This window comes from Ochotona curzoniae, unplaced genomic scaffold (assembly GCF_017591425.1).
Source record: "Ochotona curzoniae isolate NIBS_2020 unplaced genomic scaffold, NIBS_Ocur_1.0 contig_2855, whole genome shotgun sequence".
Lineage (NCBI taxonomy): Eukaryota > Metazoa > Chordata > Mammalia > Lagomorpha > Ochotonidae > Ochotona > Ochotona curzoniae.
In genome coordinates this window covers 425,683-446,809 of record NW_024465615.1, presented here as the reverse complement: position 1 = coordinate 446,809, position 21,127 = coordinate 425,683, and the positions used below count along the sequence as shown (strand labels likewise).

The following is a 21,127-nucleotide window of genomic DNA, read 5'->3' as shown; positions in this document are numbered from 1 at the left end:
AGGAAACGCGTTCCTAAGTACAATATTCATGGGCTGGGCTGACACTTTTAATTAAGGTGATTTACACTGAATTATCCTTGGAAATAAAGAAATGGTGCACTGCCTGGGAATAAACCATCATCACTAGCCGCCTTTGTAAGTTACACTTCGTTTTAATCTATTTGGGGAATTGTTTATCTAGTTCATTACCCAACCAAACACCGAGGCCGGCCTTAAATAAGGCTTAAGTGGGGGGTGGGGGCACTGCCATCCTCACACCCCGCCTCTCCTGCAGAGCCACCCAGCCTGCTTCTGGCTTCTTTCAGCCCTCAAGAAAAGCTGGCCTCCCGGCTTCTCCCCGTGGCTCTGCGCTTTCTCAGGGAGGCTGCCCAACTGAGGCCCACCGTCAGCTTGGTGACACATATCCACGACCAGGGCTCTCTCTGGGTGGAGGCCCCCTGCCCAAGGGCCACAGCCACCCTTCTGCCTTCAGCTCCCACCTATGTCCCTGCCTTGTCTCCTGGCACAGCACACATCCTGTGCCTATTGCATCACCAGCTAGGAGACACCTGAGCCCGGCACCTGTTTGTCATCTCCTTCTCTTGCTCATGGTTTTGCTGTCTCCACCACCCTCCCAACCATCCAGGGATGGATGTTAACTCCAGGGTGGGCAGCATAGAGCAGCACGCTAAGCTGCTCGTTTAGGATGCTGTCTTTCATAGCAGGACCACTTGGTTCAAATTTTAGCTGCTCTGTTTCCTCTCCAGCTTCTTGCTAATGTGCATCCTGGGGTTGGGGAGCAGCGGTTGACAGCTCAAATATTTGAGCCCTTGCCATCCAAGAGGGAAAAGACTTGGATGGAGTTCTAGCTTCCTCTCAACTTGACCTGGAACAGACCTGGGCATTTGGGGGAGTAAACCAGTAGATAGAAGAATCTACCTTTCAAATAAAAATATACATTTTTTTTCCTTAAAAAAAAGGGGGTGGTGGTGGTGCTTTCTCTAACTCAATCCTCTTGCTTTTCTGTCAGCTCTCATGGCGTCCTTGTCTGCATTCTCACTCTCTCATCTGTAGCCCAGACTCTTCCCAACCTCCTCTTTGACCTTTCTGCTTTGACCTTTGACCTATAGTTAATACTGGCCCCTACAGCCATTCTCCTGCACTTCCCCTTCCCTCTGACGAAACTCGTCCTTGCCCTCCAACATCTAGAACTCTCCTCCCCTGCAGCAAGGAAGGCCTTTTACTATCTGCCCTTGATCTAATGGGTCTGGGGGATCCTAGGAGGGATTGAGGGGGAGAAAGGGCATGGGCTGAGGGTGTGTGGTAGGCATAGTCTCAAGTACAAAAATGCTTTGGAAAAAACTCAGTCCTGGGTCCGTGGAGCTCTGCTACCCATGCACCTTGACCCTGGGCACATGGTTCTTTCGGGGTGTGAGAACACAACTGCAGGTGTTGTTGGAAGGGGTGCGTGTGGATGCCTGTGTGTCATGTATAAGGGGGAACTTCAAAAAGTGCTTGGAAAATGGAGTTAAAAGTTAATTTTGATGGGGGTTGGCATTGTGGTGAAGCAACATCTGCACCGATTCTAATCCTGACTACTTCACTACTGATCCAGGTCCCTGCTTAGGGCCTAGGAAGGCAATAGAGGATGACCCAAGGCCTGAGGCCCTGCATCCACATGAGAGCTGGAAGAGGCTCATGGTTCCTTTCTTTGGCCTGACCCAGCCCTGCATGTTGCAGCCATTTGGGGTTGTGAACCAAGGAATGGAAGATTTTCCTCTTTTTCCTTCTTGTTCTCTGTAACTCTGGGGGCTAGTGTTGTGCAATAGTGGGTAAGGCTGCCACTTGTGACACCAACATCACATATGGGCACTGGCTCAAGTCTTGGCTGCTCCACTTCTAATCTGTGAAAGCAGTGAAAGATGGCCAAAGTGCTTGGACCCCTGCACCCATATGGGAGACCCAGGGGAGGCTTCTGGGTCCTGACTTCTGCTCGGCACAGTCCTGGCTACTTTGGCCATTTGGGGAGTGAACCAATGCAAGGAAGATTCTACGTGTACTTCTGTCTTTCAAATGAATGAAAAAAAATTCTAAATCTTAAAAAAAGTTAATTTTTGGGCCTGGCGCGGTGGCGCAGTGGTTAAGGTCCTCACCTTGCACGCCCGGGATCCCATATGGGCGCTGGTTCTAATCCCGGCAGCCCCGCTTCCCTTCCAGCTCCCTGCTTGTGGCCTGGGAAAGCAGTCGAGGACGGCCCAAGGCTTTGGGACCCTGCACCCACGTGGGAGACCTAGAAGAGGCTCCTGGCTTCGGACTGGCATAGTATCGGCCGTTGTGCTCACTTGGGGAGTGAATCATCGGACGGAAGATCTTCCTCTCTGTCTCTCCTCTCTGTATATCCGCCTTTCCAATAAATAAATAATAAAAATAAATCTTTAAACAAAAAAAAAGTTAATTTTGGGGGCCCGGCGCGGTGGCGCAAGTGGTTAAGGTCCTCGCCTTGCACGCCCGGGATCCCATATGGGCGCCGGTTCTATCCTGGCAGCCCCACTTCCCTTCCAGCTCCCTGCCTGTGGCCTGGGAAAGCAGTCGAGGACGGCCCAAAGCTTTGGGACCCTGCACCCGCGTGGGAGACCAGGAAGAGTCTCCTGGCGATCTTCCTCTCTGTCTCTCCTCTCTGTATATCTGCCTTTCCAATAAAAACAATAATAATAAAAATAAATCTTTAAGAAAAAAGAAAGAAAAAAGAAAAAAAAAGTTAATTTTGTTGGGAAAATCTGAAATCCATGCATAGTGTTTTCATAGTGCATGTTTTCCGTAATCTTGAAGATCCTGCCTAGGCATGGAGTTTAACTATTTTTGCCTCAGTGGCCTTTTTTGAAGTACCTTCAGTTACACAGGTACCACTGTGCAAACCAGACAGCCTCAGCCAGGCAGCTGGAAGTTTTCAGCTTCTATGGATGCTCAGTTGTCCCAAAGGGACATGTTTTACACTGCTAGAATACCCTAAAGGATTCCTCAGGCTGCAGCCCTGGGGCTGCGAGGGACCAGGAGGGCAGGAGAGGCACAGGTACGGAGGGGAGGGAATCCCTGGAGAGAAAAGGAGGGGAAAGCGCCAGGCATGAGAGTGTCTGCGTTTGGACTCTTCAGGATGCCATCTTGCAGGCCTCAACCTTCCCTCCCGGGAAATGGCTGGCCCCAAAGGAAGACCAGGAAAGGGAGAGGGTGTCTCCTCTTGGCCCAGCCTCCCCTCACTCCCATCCAGATCATGGGCAGGGGCGGGGCAAGGGCAGCCAAGGCTGGGGCTCTCCCCTCTGCCACCGTCAGCCCGAGGGAGCTGACACGCTCCTTGGGAATTTATCACGCACCCAATTACAATGTTAATTGGCAAGTTCCTGAAATCAATTAATTCGCAAATTTTTTCCAATTAAAAATCCAGATAAATCACGAGGGCGGCTGGTGAGCCGGTCCAGCCCGCAGTCCGGTGCGCGTAGCGGCCGGCCGCGGGGAGCGGGGGAAGGGCGGAGGAGGGGGCGGCGGGCGCGGCTGCCCTTGAACGCCTTTGCCGGCTGGTCCGACTGTCAGTGCGCCGGGCGCGGCGGGGCTGAGACAGATAAAACCATCGACCCGTCGCTGCCAGCGCTTCGGCTTTATCGATCCAACGGGAATTTCACTTGCTGTGCAGATCCCGCGGCCCGGGCTGTCAGACAGCAGCCAGGGGTGGGGTGTGTTGGGGGAAGGGGCGTGCCGGGGGGGCGCAGGGCGCGCGCCCGTGCAAGGGCCTCCGGTGGAGAGGGCGTCGGGTGGGGCCGCAGGTGAAGGCGCTGAAGTACTTAGTAAGGACCTTGGTCGCAACCCAGAGGGATGTGGAACAGGTGTGGGGTTTGGGGTGTAGCTGTGGGCATGGGCGCTGCACACTGGAAGGCTGTGGCGAAGTGAGGGACTTTTGCAGGGTCATGGGGGAGGTTGGAACAAGGCAAGGGTGGATACTACAGGCTGTGCAGGAGCGGGCATCACTTCCCAGACAGCAGAGAGCATATTCTCCAAGTGCTTGGGGCACCTGCTGCTAAGATGTTCCACAGGTCCCTCCATCTCTGCCTCTATTTCCCATGCTGTTGGGGAATCCTTTGTTAGGCACAAATTACATGAAACTCCTGGACAGCCAAGGTATGGCCATCCTGCAGGAGGACGCTTCTTTCACAACCAGGGTCCCTGGTAGGTTCATCTCCCTGCTGTGTGAGAATGCTGGGATTGGGGGTCCCCTTGCTTGGGCTTGAGTCTGATCTTTCCCACTTAGGAACCATGCCAACCTCAGAGAAATCCCTTAACTGTCCTGGACCTCAGTTTCTTCAACTGTGAAGTGGGAGTGATAATGACATCCAGTGCCACATGATACTGTTTTGGTCCAGGTGTAACTGGCCTTAGATGTCACAACCATGTGGTAGCTTGTGGAAATACAGTTACTCAGTGATGGTCACACAATGACAAAATCACCTAGTAATCTGCACCTTTGGTGACACATGACTGCAGAATCTGCTTTGGAGGGTTGTTATGAAGATTACCTAACGTACTGAGTGTTCAACAGGACTACCATGGTCATTGCGCAATCTTTGGGGGTGGTTTTAAAGTACACCTAGAGAATCTCTGCTGTTCCTTCCTCCAGAGTTAGAATTTAGAGAAGGAATTCTTCTCCCTGGAGTATGGGCTGGGCATGGAGACTTATTCAAGTAGTTAGAATATAGAATAGAATAGAATAGAATAGAATAGAATAGAATAGAATAGAATAGAATAGAATAGAATAGAATAGAATAGAATGGGAGAGAATGGGAGAGAAGAGAAGAGGAGAGAAGAGAAGAGAAGAGGAGAGAAGAGAAGAGAATATGGTGGTGGTGATGGTGTGTGACTTCCCAGGCTAACTCATAAAAGACAACTGCAGCTTCCTCCTTCATCTTTCTCTTAGAGAGACTGAGACGTGCTCTTGAAGCCACTGCACTGCTGTAGGGAAATTCAACAGCCTCACAGAGAGAAGCACACATTGCGACAGTGGCCATGCATTTAAGCCATCTTGGGGGTCAGGCCTCACAACCCCAGTCAGGCCTACTGATGACTGGGTCTCATGAGAGACAGCCAGCAGCCACAGCCCACACCCCTTAGCTCCTGAACTGATGACCCACAGAGGCCAAGATAACAAATGTTTGTTGTTGTAAGCCACTAGGTTTGAGGTAATCTGTAACACAGTGATAGATGACTAATACTTCTCTCTTCCAAATTCAGTCCAGGCCCTGACTCCCTCAGGAAGCCTCTGTGCTTTGTTCAGGGATTTGAGGGCTCCTGGATATTCCACCTCCACCCCGGTGGCCATCCCAATGACATTCTCTATCCCTCAGGGCTCATGTTGCCTTCTTGTATACCCCTATGAGCTTTCCAGGGCAGTGATAATTCTGTATCCTGAGTATGCTGTGTGGGCATGGAAGATGGCAGGTGGGGTGGGGGGACATTGGTCAAGTGTGCAATCCTGGGCTGAACAAGGGGCCAAGCGACAGGACACTGGGAGTCCCAGGGCAGGTCACTCCCATTGTACACATCAGATTTCTCAAAGATGGCTGCAGTCTGATCTCCCATTTCCATCTTGCATGTTCCTCCTCTTCTTTTTCCTATTAACTTGGTAGCTGATCCCACTTGGTTTTAGTGTTTAAATTATTTGAGGCAGAGAGACAGAGATTCAATCCTCTGGCTCACTGTCTCAGTGCCCACAGTTCAGGTATCTCATATGGGTGACAGGAACCCAACAATCGAGCCATCATTGCTACCTCCCAGCTTCTGCAGTAGTAGGAAGCTGGACTCAGGAGTGGAGTCAGAATGCAGGCATCTTTACTGCTAGATCAAATGTCAGCTCTCCACACTGTCCTCCTATGAGATAACCTTGCCACTCTTCCCATCTGAGGGGTAGGGGTGGGGGTACATCTGTCCCCTCCTCTTGAATCAGGTGGGTCAAATACTGCCTTGGTCATCAGCTTACAGTAGGCATGATGTTAAGTGACTTCCAAGGCTAGGTCACCCAGGGTAATGCAGCTTGCACTTCATGGGCTGGAACACCTGTGTTGGGAGCCCTAAGCTGCTGTGGAGGATGTCCAGCTACCACAGAGCTGCCAAGCTGAGCAAATCAAGCTACATGGAGCTGTGCGCAGGGGCACTGGTTCCAGCTGACAGCAACAACCACTAGGCACATGAGTGAAGGAGCTTCCAGATGATTCCAACCCCTGTTACAGAGTCTTCCCTGCTGAAGCTCCAGACATCCTGGAGTGAACACAAACCATCCCCTCTATGCCTGGTCTGAACCCCTGGTCCTCCAGGGGTCCACAAGTGTGAGGGAATGGTGACTTCAGAAAGCCATGGTTGATATAGTCGTTTGTCACCCCTTCCTGGGCTCCCTTCTATTGCCTGGCTCCTCCCCAAAGCCTAGGAGGAGGCTATGCCTGGCCTAGTGTTTTCAGGTAGTAAGAAGGGAGGGTTCCTGGGCAGGTAGAGCAGGAACACAGCAAGCACATTCCTAGATGTCACCTTTCCAGGCTATGGTCACAGAAGAGGTGGTGCTCACTCACTTGGGGGGTAGGCCCACACCACACTCCTTCCTAGTGGGGCTGCCAGGCCCAGAGCCAGTTCTTTTGTCCTGCCCTAACATGGCAGTGCCAGACCTGTGCAGTAGCTCATCCCCTGACCAGCTCCTCTGTGGCTCTTTTGAGGCTGGGAGCCTGGAATCAACTCTCCTCCAATCTCCAAAAAATGAAGCAAGAAGAAAAAGGCAGCACTGTTGATCTGGAGGATGCAGGGATTGGAAACAGAGCAGCAGGAACAGTGGCAGGGTGTTGTCTACTCCCTAAAGATCCAGGATGGCAATGGGGGACAGTGCAGGTGCTGTTCCTGGGACCCACTGACCCGGGGGTGTGACAGCAGGTGGATTCCTTTGGCAGACTTACCTGGCAGGCAGTTGGGCCAGCTGTTCAAGCTCCTGCTCCATGTGCTCCTGCAGCTCGCTGGGCCTCAGCAGGACCTGGCAGATGGGGCAAATGGGGGCCTGGCTGTCAAACAATGCTGCTGCCTTCTTCTTACCTGGTGAGGGACAAGAACACACAATACGTGAGGTGGGTTCATCCATGTGGAAAGATTCATGGCTTAGTCCTCCAGTCTGCTGCTGCCCTCTGGGGCTTCCTGAATGACAGGTGGGGGAAACCTGAGGGTCTCTGAACCCTCCAGCATCATTCCTCTTTACAGCTGCAGGCTGTGGCCACAAAGGATGCCATCTCAGCCAGCTGTCCCTCTTGGAGACCTGCTTGGACACCACGAGTGTTCACTTTGATCAGACCTGGGTTGCTCCATTCACACGTGCTCACTCACACCATCACCCAATGTCTCCAGGGCCCTTCTGTTTCTCTCCTTTCTTCACTGCTTTCACATCCCCCAGAACTGGAGGAGAGAGGGAGAGACAGGGACTCATTTCTTCAGTCATTCCACAAACATTTCCTGTTGCATACCCTGAGCCAGGCCCAGCGTAGAGCAGAAAAGCTTATCTAGTCTCTGCCCCTGAGACCCTCACAGTCAAGTGAGAAAAACCTAAAGAGACTAGGGGACATCCAGGGTAGCCTTTTCCCCAAGGCTCCACCCTCACCTTCTGTTGTCTGTGTTCTGTGTATAGAATGATCTTGTTTTGTCCATGGCCATGACCCTGTTTACTATATCTATGCCCTGTTTACTATAAACTCTGTCTCTACTACCAGCTTCTTATATACAGATGCCTACTGGGTTCCAGGCCTGGATGTCCCACAAGAATCAGAATCCCATCCATCCAAAACTGAGTTCTTCAACTTCTTCCCCTTCCTAAACCTATTCCTCCCTCGATAGTTCTTTTAGCACCCGAAGATGCCTTTGTTCATCTGGTCACCCAAGCCAGTAACCACAGCCTCAACGCAGGCCCTCCCACTCTCCTTCTCACATTCATCTAAGCACATATCCTATCCATTCTACTTCTTCAATGTTCCTGCAACTGCTGGTTTCCCTGTTCAGGTTTCACCACTTCCCACTTGAATAAACCTCTCTGGTCTCTTGAATCTTACTGATTCAACACACCTGTCAAATTGTGTGCCCCCAGTACATAAGGGATGATAGGGAGCTTGAACAGCATTCCCAACTTGCCACTGATAGGAACCAGAACACACCATGGCTGGAAAGTTGTCCTGTTCCTCTCCCTGGAAATGCCTAAACCTTTTCTCCTGCCACTCGTCCCCACCCAGGGTTCCACCCAGCCTCCACTTACAAGCAATGGGGTTCGGGAAACAGGTTCCATCTGCTGATTCACTTCCTAAGTAACTGCAATGGCCAGAGCTGAGCTGATCCAAAGCCAGCAGCCAGCAATTCTAACAGGGTTTCCCACGTAGGTGCAGGGTCCCGAGGTTTTATGCCATCCTCCACTGCTTTCCCAGGCCAGAAGCAGGGAGCTGGATGGGAAATGGAGTAGTCAAGACACGAAGCCTCGGATCCCAGAGCTTGCAAGGTAAGGATTTAGCTACTGAGCCATTGTGCTGGGCCCAAAAATAAATCAATCTTGAAAAAAAAAAAAAAAAAGACTTACACACCCACACACATCTCCTATTCACTGGTTCCCATCCCAGTGTGAACAACAATGACAACTGGCAACAATGGCTTGGGCTTGGCTAGGTTGAAATCTGGAGCCTGGAACTTTACTGGGGTCTCCCACATGGGTCCAGGAACCCAAATATTCTGAACAGCCTCTACTGTTTTTCCCAGGTGCAGTAGCAGGGAGCTGGATCAGAAGTGGAACACCTGGGACTTGAACTGGTCCTCATCTTGGATGCCAGAGTCACAGAAAGCGGCAGCCTAACTCACTGAGCCACAAAGGACCATTTCTGAATGATCTTCACACTTACAGACAATTCTCAGCAGCCCTGGCACAGAGTGGATGCAAACTGATGATGTGAGTGAGCGGAAAAGAAGAAGGGAAGAAAGCAAGGTGGAAAGGAAGAGCATCTTCTCCTGAAAGCTAGATACCATTTCCCTATTTGGAAGCCAGCTGTGCAAGCGTGGTGTTTGCCAGTGTGGGGCAGGGCTGGCTGCAGCCTGGGCCATGGGCCTCTAGGGGTGACAGGGCCTCTTGACTGTGGGCTTTGCTGGCTGTGCTGCAGGTGCTCACAGGACAGTGGGGAGGCTGTTGAAGCAGGTGAATAGGCTGCAGGAAGGTGGCTCTAGAAGCCAGCGAGGCCCAGAGCTGGGAGTGGGATATGAGAAAGAATCCCAGCTCTGCCCCTGGTCTGGCTGAGCCAGAGAATCTCAGAAGGAGCGAGACCCTTGAAATTCCCCAGACCATTAACTTTACAGACGGGAAAACCAATACTTAGAACTGGCTACAGATTCCCATGCTCGGCTCTTGCACACGTATCTTCAATTATTTATTCATCCAGTCCTCATTAAAAAGCTATTCAATGCTATGTGTTATTCTAAGAGAATCTGGGGCTAAGGAATAAATACAATACATTGTTGGCTACTAGGAGAACTCAGATTAATGAGAAAGGCAAGAGGGAAAAGTTGGTGATTCCAGTAGTTGAGTCTATAGCTGGAGCTGTGAAGAGAACTTTGGGAGGACAGGCAGTGCCCAGAGGGACCTGAAAAGTTCCAGGAGGTTCCAAAGGTATATAAGAGAATGAGGTAGCGGGCCCAGCACGGTGGCGCAAGTGGTTATGGTCCTTGCCTTGCACACCCGGGATCCCATATGGGTGCCAGTTCTATCCCGGCAGCCCCGCTTCCCTTCCAGCTCCCTGCCTGTGGCCCAGAAAAGCAGTCGAGGACGGCCCAAAGCTTTGGGAACCTGCACCCGCGTGGGAGACCCGGAAGAGGCTCCTGGCTTTGGATTGGCATAGCATCATATCAGCCGTTGCGCTCACTTGGGGAGTGAATCATCGGACGGAAGATCTTCCTCTCTGTCTCTCCTCTCTGTATATCTGCCTTTCCAATAAAAAAATAATAAAAATAAATCTTAAAAAAAAAAGAGAATGAGGTAGCTGGAGTGGATCATCAAGCCCAAATCTGGGCTGGGCTGGGCTGGGAGAAATGACAACAGGGGATGGTGATGGCGACAGAGCAGCAGCAAGGACATGGGTCTGAACTGAGACTGCCGACACCAGAGCTGGCAAGTCATGCTTCCTGGAGTCCAGACCCCTCTCTCCAAACCTGGAGGTCAAAAATCAGCAGATCTCAGCCTGCCTGCATTGCTGCCATGGTCAGCTGTCGCTTTTCTGAGCTTGGTCTCCACCTCCCTATTGGGATACCTCGTCCTGCTCCAGCAGAGGGATCCAAGAGTCCATGCCCTCCATCCCACCCCCATTTTCTCAGAGGTTAGAATGGCAGGTGTCAGCACGGCCAAGGACCCCCTGCCTCCCCTCCCCCACTGTGTTCCCTATAATTTTATATTGAGACCTGTGGTCATGACGTGGGTTTTACTGCACTAACGACATGGCCTGCCTCAATTTAATGATAAAATCCATACTCTGGCCCTGGGCCTGCTCCTCGTTTGCATAATTCCCAGAATACAGCTCCCTGAAGCTTTTGACCTGGGCCATTACAGTGGCCATAAAATGGGCCATAAAACCACTGGGGATGGCCAAGAGGAGGGGGCTGTGGTCCTTTCTGGGGAGAGAAGGAAGCCCACAGCCCCCTATTCCTCATAGGCTTAGGAGGAGGTATCCTCTGGCTCTTCCCTCCTTTGGTTCCCAGAATCTGAGAGTCCATCTTGGGCTGGCCAGGCTCCCAGAAATTCCTGGTCTAGCTGCCCATGGCTGTGTCACAGGGAGGCTGGCTGTCAGCAAACATCAATTACCCTGTGGGGTCCACACTCCTGCCCAGCCCCTTCAACCCTCCCCCCCCCAAAAGCTGGCCAAGGCTATTTGCTACAGGTGGTTCTGGGTCAGGTAGGCATGCTTCAAATCCTGTTCCTCTCTAGGATGCCTCGCTCCGTGGGGAGGTCAGGAGCCGGGCTGAGCAGTGCAGTGGGGACCACAGGGAGCAAGAGGGGCTGGGGACAGGGACTGGGACGGGCTGTCAGTGCTAAAGATGATGAATGGGGGAGGTGAGGCGGGAGGCCCGGTGTTATCGGTGGTGGATGGCGGGCGCGCGGGCGCTCGCCGCTCCTGCTAATCCCCGGGCGCTGCCTCAGCCCTTGCACTGATAACGAGGAAATGGGACTGACAACAATTTTTAGCTGAGAGATTCTTCACCAAAATGCCAGGCGGCCGGAGGTCTGACAGCGCCTGATTGAGTGTGTGAGTGTGTGGGGGGAACGCCTGCAACCCCCTCTGCGCCCATGCAAAGATGGATCGCTCATTCCGCCTCCCGTCCACATTCATTACCGCGCCGCCTCCCCACCACCCCAGCTGCCTCCGTGCCTGCCACCTCCACTTCTCTATCTGCCGCCCACGGCAGCCCCGAGCAGGAGTTAGCTAGGGTCTGGAGCGGCTGGCCCTGTCCTGGGCTGCATACAGAGCACCTGAGGTTCAGGGAGCAGACAAGTGACTTGGGTGGAGGCAGAGCAGGGCCAGGGGCTGAGCCAGAACTGTGGGGTCCTTGGCCTGAATACTCCCTGGCTGTGGGACCTCCAGAGGTCAGCACTAGGACACTGTCCTTGGAGGACAACACTGAAGCTCCAACAGGAAGTGATCACCTGTAAGCTGGGGGGTTGGGAGGAGGGGAAAGGACTATTGAGTGCAAAGGAGAGGTCCTGCACATCTAACCTCCCAGCCTCCTCTGCTTGTGACCCAGGGGGCCGAGATCAGCCCTCTGCTGCCCTCCTCTGACCACTGGGGGCAGCCAACTCAGGGGCCAGCACATGCTATTCTTTCTCTGCCACCTTCCTCAGGGAATAACTGGATAGAGAAGATGCGGGTTTTACGTACAGGCACAACCCCCTGCCCTCCAGTCCCAGACCAGACCACTATCCTATGCAGGCAATGCCCTTCACATGACTGCCTTTTGGGCTGTATAGTCCGGGATAAAGCCCCCCGGACGTCAGGGTACAAGCTAGTCAACCCCCAGAGAACAAGAGTCTCACTGGTAATGCAAACAGCAAACAGAGTTTATTGCACCAGCATGCTGGGGCCAGACCGCACTTGGGGCACACAGGCCAGCCAAGCGGGGCGGTTGGACCCCGAACAGCCCAAGACAGAAGCTTATATGGGCCCTTTTGGGCTGGGAAATACATCAAAAGTAACAATCTTAGACTTGTTCAAATTAATGTCCTTCAGGCACAGGGAGCCTGTTCTGTTCCCATACCCATTATCTGTATGGCTCATCCCATTCTCACACCCTTATCTTCCTCCTGTTCCTGGGACCAGAGAAGAATTGTGCCCTTGCCCTCCTGCACCTGGGTTCACAAAGTTGCAAGGCAGCAAAGAACAGATTTATCACTAAAGCGGAATCCTCTCAAAGTCCGGGTGCCTTCTGGCCTGGGAAAGTAGCAGTTTCTTCAGCACATGGGAATCTCACACTGCCCAATAAAAGCATTTTGTTTTAGCATTCTAATATACTATCATAGCATTTACCTATACTCCAACAGGGCCTGTCTGGTTTTGTCTTGGTTCTGTCCCACAGGTGGTTCCACAGTGTTAATTCTCTGCTTGTCTAAGCGACAGAGTCCTTCTTTATGATCTTTTCTTTGCAGCCCAGGGTCTGCCTGGAGAGTGCAGGGTTAATGTGAGGGTGAGGGTGATGAGGTGGTGATGGAAGCTGGGACTCTGATGAGCACATACATGTTTGTTTGTGGACACCTTACGTTCCATGCCTAATATGGAGTCTTGGTCTCCTGGTGACCAAGACACAGAACAGAACATCAAATGGAATTCGACAGGATTGCCTCTCACTGACTGTGTGACCTTGGGCGGATTGCTTAACACTGCTGAGCCTCATTTCTCCTCGTGGGAGATGGCGATAACAATATGTGACTCCTAGGACTCTGGTGAAGATCGGATTAAATCAGAGAGAGGTTGTACCCTCTAGTTAGACAACGGCACAGCACTACCCTCCTCCCTGGATCCAGCTGACTACCCTGCCCCTGGTTTATCACTCAGAAGGTACCTGGCCCTAGCCCCCTGGCTGCTGTGGAGTTCCTTATTCCTGTCCATCCACAGCCCTGTTTTTCTGTATCCACCTGTCGATCCACGTATTCATCATCTGTCCGTTAATAACAGCGGTTTATTATGTGCTGTTTATGCCATGCTATAGGTCAATCCTGCACATATTTTATCTCATTGAATCTCTACAACAGTCCTGTGAGGCAGGTGTCAACATTTCTATCACATGGATGAGGAAAGTAGGTTTCTGAACAAGCCAGTGACAGAGCTACAATGCTCAGGATAAGGATTTAAATCCAGGTCAGCGGACCCGGCTAAAGTCTTCGCCTTGCATGTGCTGGGATTCTGTTTGGGCACTGGTTCTAATCCCAGCTGCTCCACTTTCCTTCTAGCTCCCTGATTGTGGCCTGGGAAGCCAATTGAGGATGATCCAAAGCCTCTGGACCCTGCACCCACGTGGAAGACTCCTGGCTTCTAGTTTCAGCTCAGTTCAGCTCTGGCCTTTGCAGCCACTTGGGAAGTGAACCAGCATACTGAGGATCTTTCTCTCTGTATGTCCTTCTCTCTGTAGAAATCTAACTTTCCACAAAAATAAATAACTCTTAAATCCAGGTCTGTCTGACTCCAAGCCAGAAGCAGATCCACTACGCGCCCATGTCATCATTTAGCTGATGATCTGATTCTGTTATTCTGTTCCACAAATGTCTACCGGATATCATGGTGGGTCTGCTACATACAACAAGAAACCAGATCACAATTTCTCAGGAGATAGCTCTGGGGAGAGGCAGTATTGAATCCTCACTAGAGTGGAAATATTTGGAACTCCTGGAATTTATCACCTGGTCTGGGAGGTGAAGGAAGTGACAGAAGTGACATTTTATATAAAGGCCTGAAGGAGGAGTCAAGAAATAATGGGGGTGAGTTGACAGAAAACAGTGTGTGTGAAAGGACACAGAGAGAAAGCCTAGGTGGGGAGTGGAAGTGACCTGAGCAGAGTGTGGGCCGAGTGTGGAGATCCTGCAGGATGAGCCAAGCCACACTTGGAGCCTTACTAACTACCCCATGACTTCTGTTCTTCAAGCAGACAATGAGAAGCTCTTGAAGACTTTTAAGCAAGAGAATGACATATCAGACTTGCATTTTAAAAAGATCACCTCTGACTGCTGCATAGCCAGTGTCTCAGCGGGCAGGAATGCCGGCAGGACTCTGGGCAGGCTGGCTGTTGAGGAGCTTTTCTTGCTAGGTCAGGTGGGAGATGTTGGTGATGTGCTGCAGCAGGGTGCTGACAGAAAAGGACAGAAACTGGTGCACTGGACATGGGCATCAAGGGACAGAGCTTCATCGAGCTCCTGTTAGGTGGGGGACCATTTGTTAACCTGTGGAATAGGCATAGGAGCAGCAGGCTTGGTAAGAAAGATGAGTTCAGTTTTGGATGCATTTAGCTCAAGAATCTGCTCAGACATCCAAGTGGAAGTGCTGAGTAGGCACTACTGTGGGAGCCTCAGCTAGGATGATGGGCCTGGGAGACAATGATGTATAGGTAAGAACTCAAGTTCACCACTGTATCCTTGGATCCAGAATGACATTTGGCACATGGTAAATACTCAGACGTTTATAGAATGAGAAAACGAACGAATGAAACTGAGAGTAGGGCGGCCCACGTAGAGGTGTGCACTAAGAAGGGCCTGGAAAAGAACTCTCATTAACAAGCAGAGGAAGTTTAGGTCAACCAAGAACTACGAAGGAGGAGCTAAAAGTTAGAAAGATAAGCCAAGCGTGATAGCACTGAAGTCAGGAAAGGAAGACTTTCAAGGGTTAGGGAGTGCCAGGAGCTGGGTCAAATGCTGCTGAGAGGTCAAGAACACCCACTCATCCTAGCTGAGTGCAACCACTCACTCTCTTCTTCATCTAGCCACCATCTGTCTAAACCACCAGATTACTCACCCATTCCCACTCTAGCTTGTCCCCTTCTCTTCTTCTCTCCTCCACAGAAAAATATGAATGACACCTTGGCTGAGTGTGGGACAGGAAGAGTTAACCTGCTGACAGACGGCATTTTTTACCTTCAGTCAATATGAACAAGGCCCCAAGACTATGATTCCAAACATCTGGATTTCATCAATATGTGATCTGTCATCGTATATTGGCATTCCCCAGTCCCCGCGCCAGAGCAATGCAGCTGGTTTTATTAATACGTCAAATACATTATCCGTGTAATACACTTGTCTGGCTGGGGCCTCCCGCTGGGGCGGGGCGGCGGATTTGAATGTATGATGAATCAGTTTGCATTACATGTTCGTAAGTCATCATTTGTCAGGATTAATAGGCATCCCTGGTTGAGGAGGAGGGGGTAGGGAGAGCAGGGGAGAGCGTGTATTTAGCTGTGGCCTATATTTATCTGCAGGTGCCAGGAATGCCCTGCAAGCAACCCTGTACATTCTTGCTCAGATCCCAGACTGGTGGCTGGTGCTCCAGGGACATGGGTGACATTTTCTGCTGTTCCAGGGTCACTTGGATTCCAATAGATCTTTTTATCTCTGTTTTGGGCTTGCTAGACAACCAAAAAAGGTACTGCAGGGGCTATTGGCACAGGGGCCATTGGCACTTACTCATATTTTAGAATTCGTTTTTGGAAGCCTTTCCTGATCCCCCCAGTCCGAGGTGCCTCTCTGCAGCCCCTCGGTTTCTTGTGCCATTCTGATCACAGTACTGACAAGTTTTTTGCTTGTTTGTTTGTTTTGTTTTTTTGTGTGTAAAGCCCAATTGCTTTATTTTTCTTTTTTTTTTTAAAAAGATATTTATTTGAAAGGCAGAATGTCAGAAAGAGAGAGAGAGGCAGGGGCAGGGGAGAACCCTTTCAACTACCGGTTCACTTCCCAAATGGCCATAACAGCCAAGGCTGGGCCAGGTTGAAGCCAGGAACTTCAACTGGGTCTCCCTGCGGGGTGGCAGGGGCCCAAGCACTTGGATCATGCTGTTATTTTCACAAGTGCATCAGCAGGGAGCTGGGCAGAACGTGAAGCAGCTGGGACTTGAACTGGTTCTCAGGTATGAGATGCCAGTGTCCGGAGCGGCAGCTGAACCTGGTGTACTACAATCCTAGCCCCATATGTCTATCACGTTCTTTAGATCACCAACTCATTTTTTTTAAAGATTCATTTTTTTTTATTAGAAAGTCAGGCTTATAGGGAGAAGGAGAGACAGAGAGAAACACCTTCCATCTGCTGGTTCACTCCTCAAGTGGCCCCAACAGCCAGAGCTAAACCAATCTGAAGCCAGGAGCCAGAGGCTTCTTCTGGGTCTCCCACGCAGATGCAGGAACCCTCAAGCTTTGGTTCATCCTCCACTGCTTTCCCAGGCCACAACCAGGGAGTTGGAAGGGAAATGGAGCAGCTGGGATACGAACTGGTGCCCATATGGAATCCCGGTGCATGCAAGGAGATGACTTTAGTCACTAGGCTACCGTTAGTTGGGCCTGCCAATTAATTAAAAAAAAAATCTATCTCTCTCTCTATATATAGATTTATTTGAGAGGCAGAGAGTAGAGACAGGCATAAAGAGAGAGGAAACAAGCTCTCACATGCTGATTCACTCTCCAAAAACCCACGAAAACCAGGGCTGAGCCAGGTCAAAACCAGGAGCCAGGATCTCAGTCAAAGCCTCCCTTGTGGGTTTCAAGAATCCTACTTGAGCCATCACTTGCTGCCTTCCAGTGTCTGCATTAGCAGGAAATTGGAATCAGCAGTCAGGACACAGAGCTAACCCCTAGCTAGAATCTCAACTGCTAGGCTAAGTGTATGATCTAGATTGTAAATTTCCTTTTTGAGATTTATGTTTATTTGAAAGGCAGAGTTAGAAAGAAAGTGCAATCTTATATCTGCTGGTTCACTCCCCAAGTGGCTTTGACAGCCAAGGTTAGGCCAGGCTGAAGACAGGAGCCTGAATTCTGTCCAGATCTTTGATGTGGACAGAGGCTCAATGCTTGGACCATCTTCCACTACTTCACAAGCACATTACTAAAGAGCTAGATTAGAAGCAAAGCAGCTGGGACTCCACAGGCACTCATATGAGATGCCAGTGTTACAGGTGACAGCTTAACCCACTGTGCCACAATGCCAGTTTCAAGGTTGTAAATTTCTTGAGGGCAATGATGAACTTGTTCATTTCCTTTAAAAATTATTTTTACTAGAAAGGCAGTTACAGAGAGAAAAGAAGAGACAGAGAGAGATCTTCCATTTACTGGTCCACTCCGCAAATGGCTACAACAGCTGGAGCTGGACTGCTTCAAACTCAGCAGCCAAGAACTTCTGGGGCTCCCATGTGGGTGCAGGGGCCCAAGGACTTGAGCTATTCTCTGCTGCTTTTCAGGCCAAAAGCAGGGAACTGAAACAGAAACGGAGCAGTTGGGACTCAAACCAGTGCTCATATGGGATGCTGGTTGCCACAGGCAGAGGCTTAGCATGCTATACCTCCATGCCAGCTGCAAACTTGTTCAAATATAGTCTCAGTATCTAGCAGAGGTCATAGCCAGAGTAAGAGCACAGTAACAGTAGAAATCAATACATATTGCTTGAATGAATGATCACCAACCGAGCTGGATTCCCAAAACACACAGGTACATGACTTCTCAGTTTCTTGCCTTCCCCTGACTTGGGTCCAGTCAGGTTTCCTGATATTTATGATTTTCTTGAATTGCTTCTCTTCTTCCTATAAGACACACACAGAGTCCCTTGCACAGTATCAGGTTCCAGACCTGCAACATACACACCCAATACACTGGTGTGGCACATTTATACCCATTTGCCTTTGCCATCCTTCTTTGCTTTCTGCTCTGTCTGCTGGCAGAAACTCAGATTGGCACTGCCCCTTCCACCTGGCTTCCCAGGTACAAAACCCTGGCTGTTGCCTTGGCCCTATTGTGCTGGGCACCATTTATTGTCTGTACCAACACAGGGGTCCTGGACTGGGTCAGATGTGGTTTCTGGGTGGCCAGCAGCAAGCACCTGTAGGTCAGCCAGGAGGAGGAGGTCAGACCGTGGACAGCTTTAGGCTCAACCATGAGCCCAAATGGTGCCAAAGACTCTGAGCCGAGGCACAACCAAGCTCGTCAAGTCTTGGTCATGGAACCTAAACCCTTGGCCCCAGGAGTTTTTGCTGTTGCCAAGTGCACCAGCCAACCTGTTTAGATGCTGATGAATTCAGTCATTTCACAACGCTGATCTTGGTTCTTACACGCATAGCTGCAGCCTCTCTCCTCTTGTGGGGCTACAATTCTATTCCCCTCTCCCTTAGCTAATAACTTTCAGACGGCAGCAATTTGGGCTGGGTTGGGCTGGGCCAGTGGTGGGTGGGGCAGCAGGGCCTCCCAGAATTCTCTGGGATAATGTTTTATAACCTGCAGAAAAGGACCCGATTCAGGAAAAATATCTACATATAGACATACACATCTCTTCTCCCGGACACACACATGCACACACAGGTGCGGCTTCCAGGGTGTGTACCTCTTCATCTGGTGCACACACACCTGAGTTCAGGTTCAGGGGTAGCCAGAGCATACCTGTCCATTGTCCCTGCAGACCTGCGTGCTGCTTTGCTGTCCCCCAGTGCCTTCCTTGCCAAGGAGCCAAAAAGGCTATGCTGTTTAAAGGCAAGTCCCTTCCAGTGTGCTTTACCCCCTGCTGGCTCTTACTCCAGGCTTATAAAAATGAAGTGGGAGCCTCTGCAGCTGCGAGCAATAAATCCCAAACCATCGGTGTTACCTGCCTTCTAGGGCAAGAGTGCAGGGTGGGTGGGGCTCTGATTTTAAGTACCTGGAGGGCCACAAGGGCAGTGGGCCAGCTGCTGGGCCCTGGGCATTGCTCGCTAGCCTGAGCCAGGCCAGCAGCCTCCCACAGACAAGCACCCATATGCACTGACAAAAGCCCAGGAGCCGAAGGCAGGAGAGAGGGAGGCTCAGCCCCAGAAGAGGTAGAGAGGTAGTGAAGGGCCAGGGTGAGGAGGAGAGTGGAGCAAGACAGCCACGTGCTGCTGCGGAGGCTGAGGGGAGCCCTCGCATCTGGAGATCAATTAGCATCAATTACTGACTTCATTTAATTGTCGTCCAAGATGAATTTGTCATTTTTAGCTGGGAATTAATGGGAGACCTTCACCTCTCCCTGGCAGCAGCAGCGGAGTCGGCCACGGTCACCTCAGCTCTCTGGGAGTTCTGCATCCTGCCTGGGGCGGTGGGCGTGGGGGTGGGGATAAGGCCTTTGCTCCCAGGGCAGCCTCTGGCCTGGCCCACTGGAGCCCCAGGCCAGGGTGGGGGCCATGGGACCGGAGCAGCCGTCCTTGGCCGCCTCCAGCTTCAGCCAGAAATTAATTTGCTGGGCTGAGATGTTTACCTTTTCCCAGCAAAGGCGAGACAGTAAACAGCGAGCCCGGCGGCCGAAATTGAATTGATAACTGCATCAACGTGCCAGATAACGCCTAAAATAATACGCCGATAAGGAAATTCGATTTGATTTGCCGCTGCGCATCAGATTGGCCCCATCTGTAGCTGCCTGTAATCATTTTCAATTGCGTGGGGAAACCTTATTTGTCCTTAAATATTTCTGTCATTTTTCATTGCTGGCGACAGATCCTTGGGCAGGTGGCAGGGGTGCACTGCCTCCGTGGGCGCAGGGCGGCGGCCCGAGGAGGAGGGGCAGTGCGGCCTCGGAGGGAAGGAGGCAGGGAGCAGGCAGCCGGGCGGTGACAGCTGTTCCTCCAATCAATCACGCTGTCGACAGGGAGAGACGACTGGCTGGCAGAAATTGAGTTTGCCTCACAGGGGACGATTGAGCAAATTAATAGCCCATTAGCCAAGCAGTGACCTGAGAAATGAAGGTGCAGGGGTCCCTGCTCACTCAGGCCGGCCAGGGTGGGGCAGGCCAGGGGCAGGGTCTAGAGAAAGGGTGTGGGAAGAGGAGGCGCAGGGATGGACGCCATGGGCTTGTGAATGGGGTAGAGCAGAGTGGGGCGTGGACTAAGGATGCAGCTCGGCCGGGAAGAGCCGCTGAGCACGGAGTGGGAAGGGTCTGCGGGGTGGTCCCAACCGAAGGTGGCTCTCTGCCACCTTCCCGTCATTCCATTCTCCAGATACTGTCGCTCTGTCCTTTGTTGGTTTTTTTGGAAGCCTGACCTCCCTTGGAGACATAACTTCTTCCCAGCTCCCCTTACCCCTACTCCCATGGCAGGTTGTTTATCCGTCCTGACTTCAGGCCTGCAGGTGGGATCAGTGTCTTCTGGTCCATTGCTGCTCCCCTGCATGGGTGGTCTGCGTGGCCTCCTCGCTGTTAAGCATCACCCTCTCCACATGTACCAGGACTCCGAGGCCCACCTGTGACCCCCATGCCCCACATCGCCCTGGTCTCAGCTCCTGTTCCCTGCATTCTTCCTAGTGGCACCTGTCATCAACCCCCATTATTCCGGTTGGCCTCCCACTTGCTGTTCTTGCTCTTCCCTCTCCACTGTTGCCAATTCCAGGACCTTCCTTGACTCAGCATCTGAACCTGGACTCCGTGTGTGCCACTTCCTTCCTTCCTCTGCCCAATCCACAACCAGCTCTTCTCTTTGTCTCAGATCCACAGACAGCTAAGGGGAGCTGGGGAAAAAATAAAAATCACAAGACCATGCAGACATGTGCTTGCAGGAAGTCACCCTTTCTAGTCTCAGCACTGCTCAGCCACCCTCGCACCTGTTCTGGGTCTGCTCTGTCGTTCTTGCCCACAGAGACAACCCAGTAATATTGTACTCTCTGGAGGGGACCTCCCCATATTCTGTTCCCTTCTGTGACCAGGGGCCCTTCTTCCTGCTTCATTCAAGAAGTGGGGATCCCAGGCATGAACTCCCTCAATTTCCAGACTCACGAGACCTCCTTTGTGCCTGAGATTGCACGGAGGTGGCATGCATCTTGCTGTTTGCGTTTCCTTGCTTCTGGGTTTAGAGTTTCATCCCGTCCACACCATCCTCTGCGTTCCCAGGCTTTCCTCCATGAG

General features: G+C 51.5%; 1 protein-coding gene across 1 annotated transcript in view; it reads right to left on the bottom strand.

Moving 5' to 3' along the window:
* RNF220 (ring finger protein 220) overlaps positions 1-21,127 on the bottom strand; it is a 237,015-nt gene that overhangs the window by 32,257 nt on the left and 183,631 nt on the right. The window contains exon 2 of the mRNA XM_040977726.1: positions 6,957-7,089. Coding sequence (XP_040833660.1) covers positions 6,957-7,089 — 133 coding nt within the window. The remainder of the gene's footprint in view (positions 1-6,956; positions 7,090-21,127) is intronic.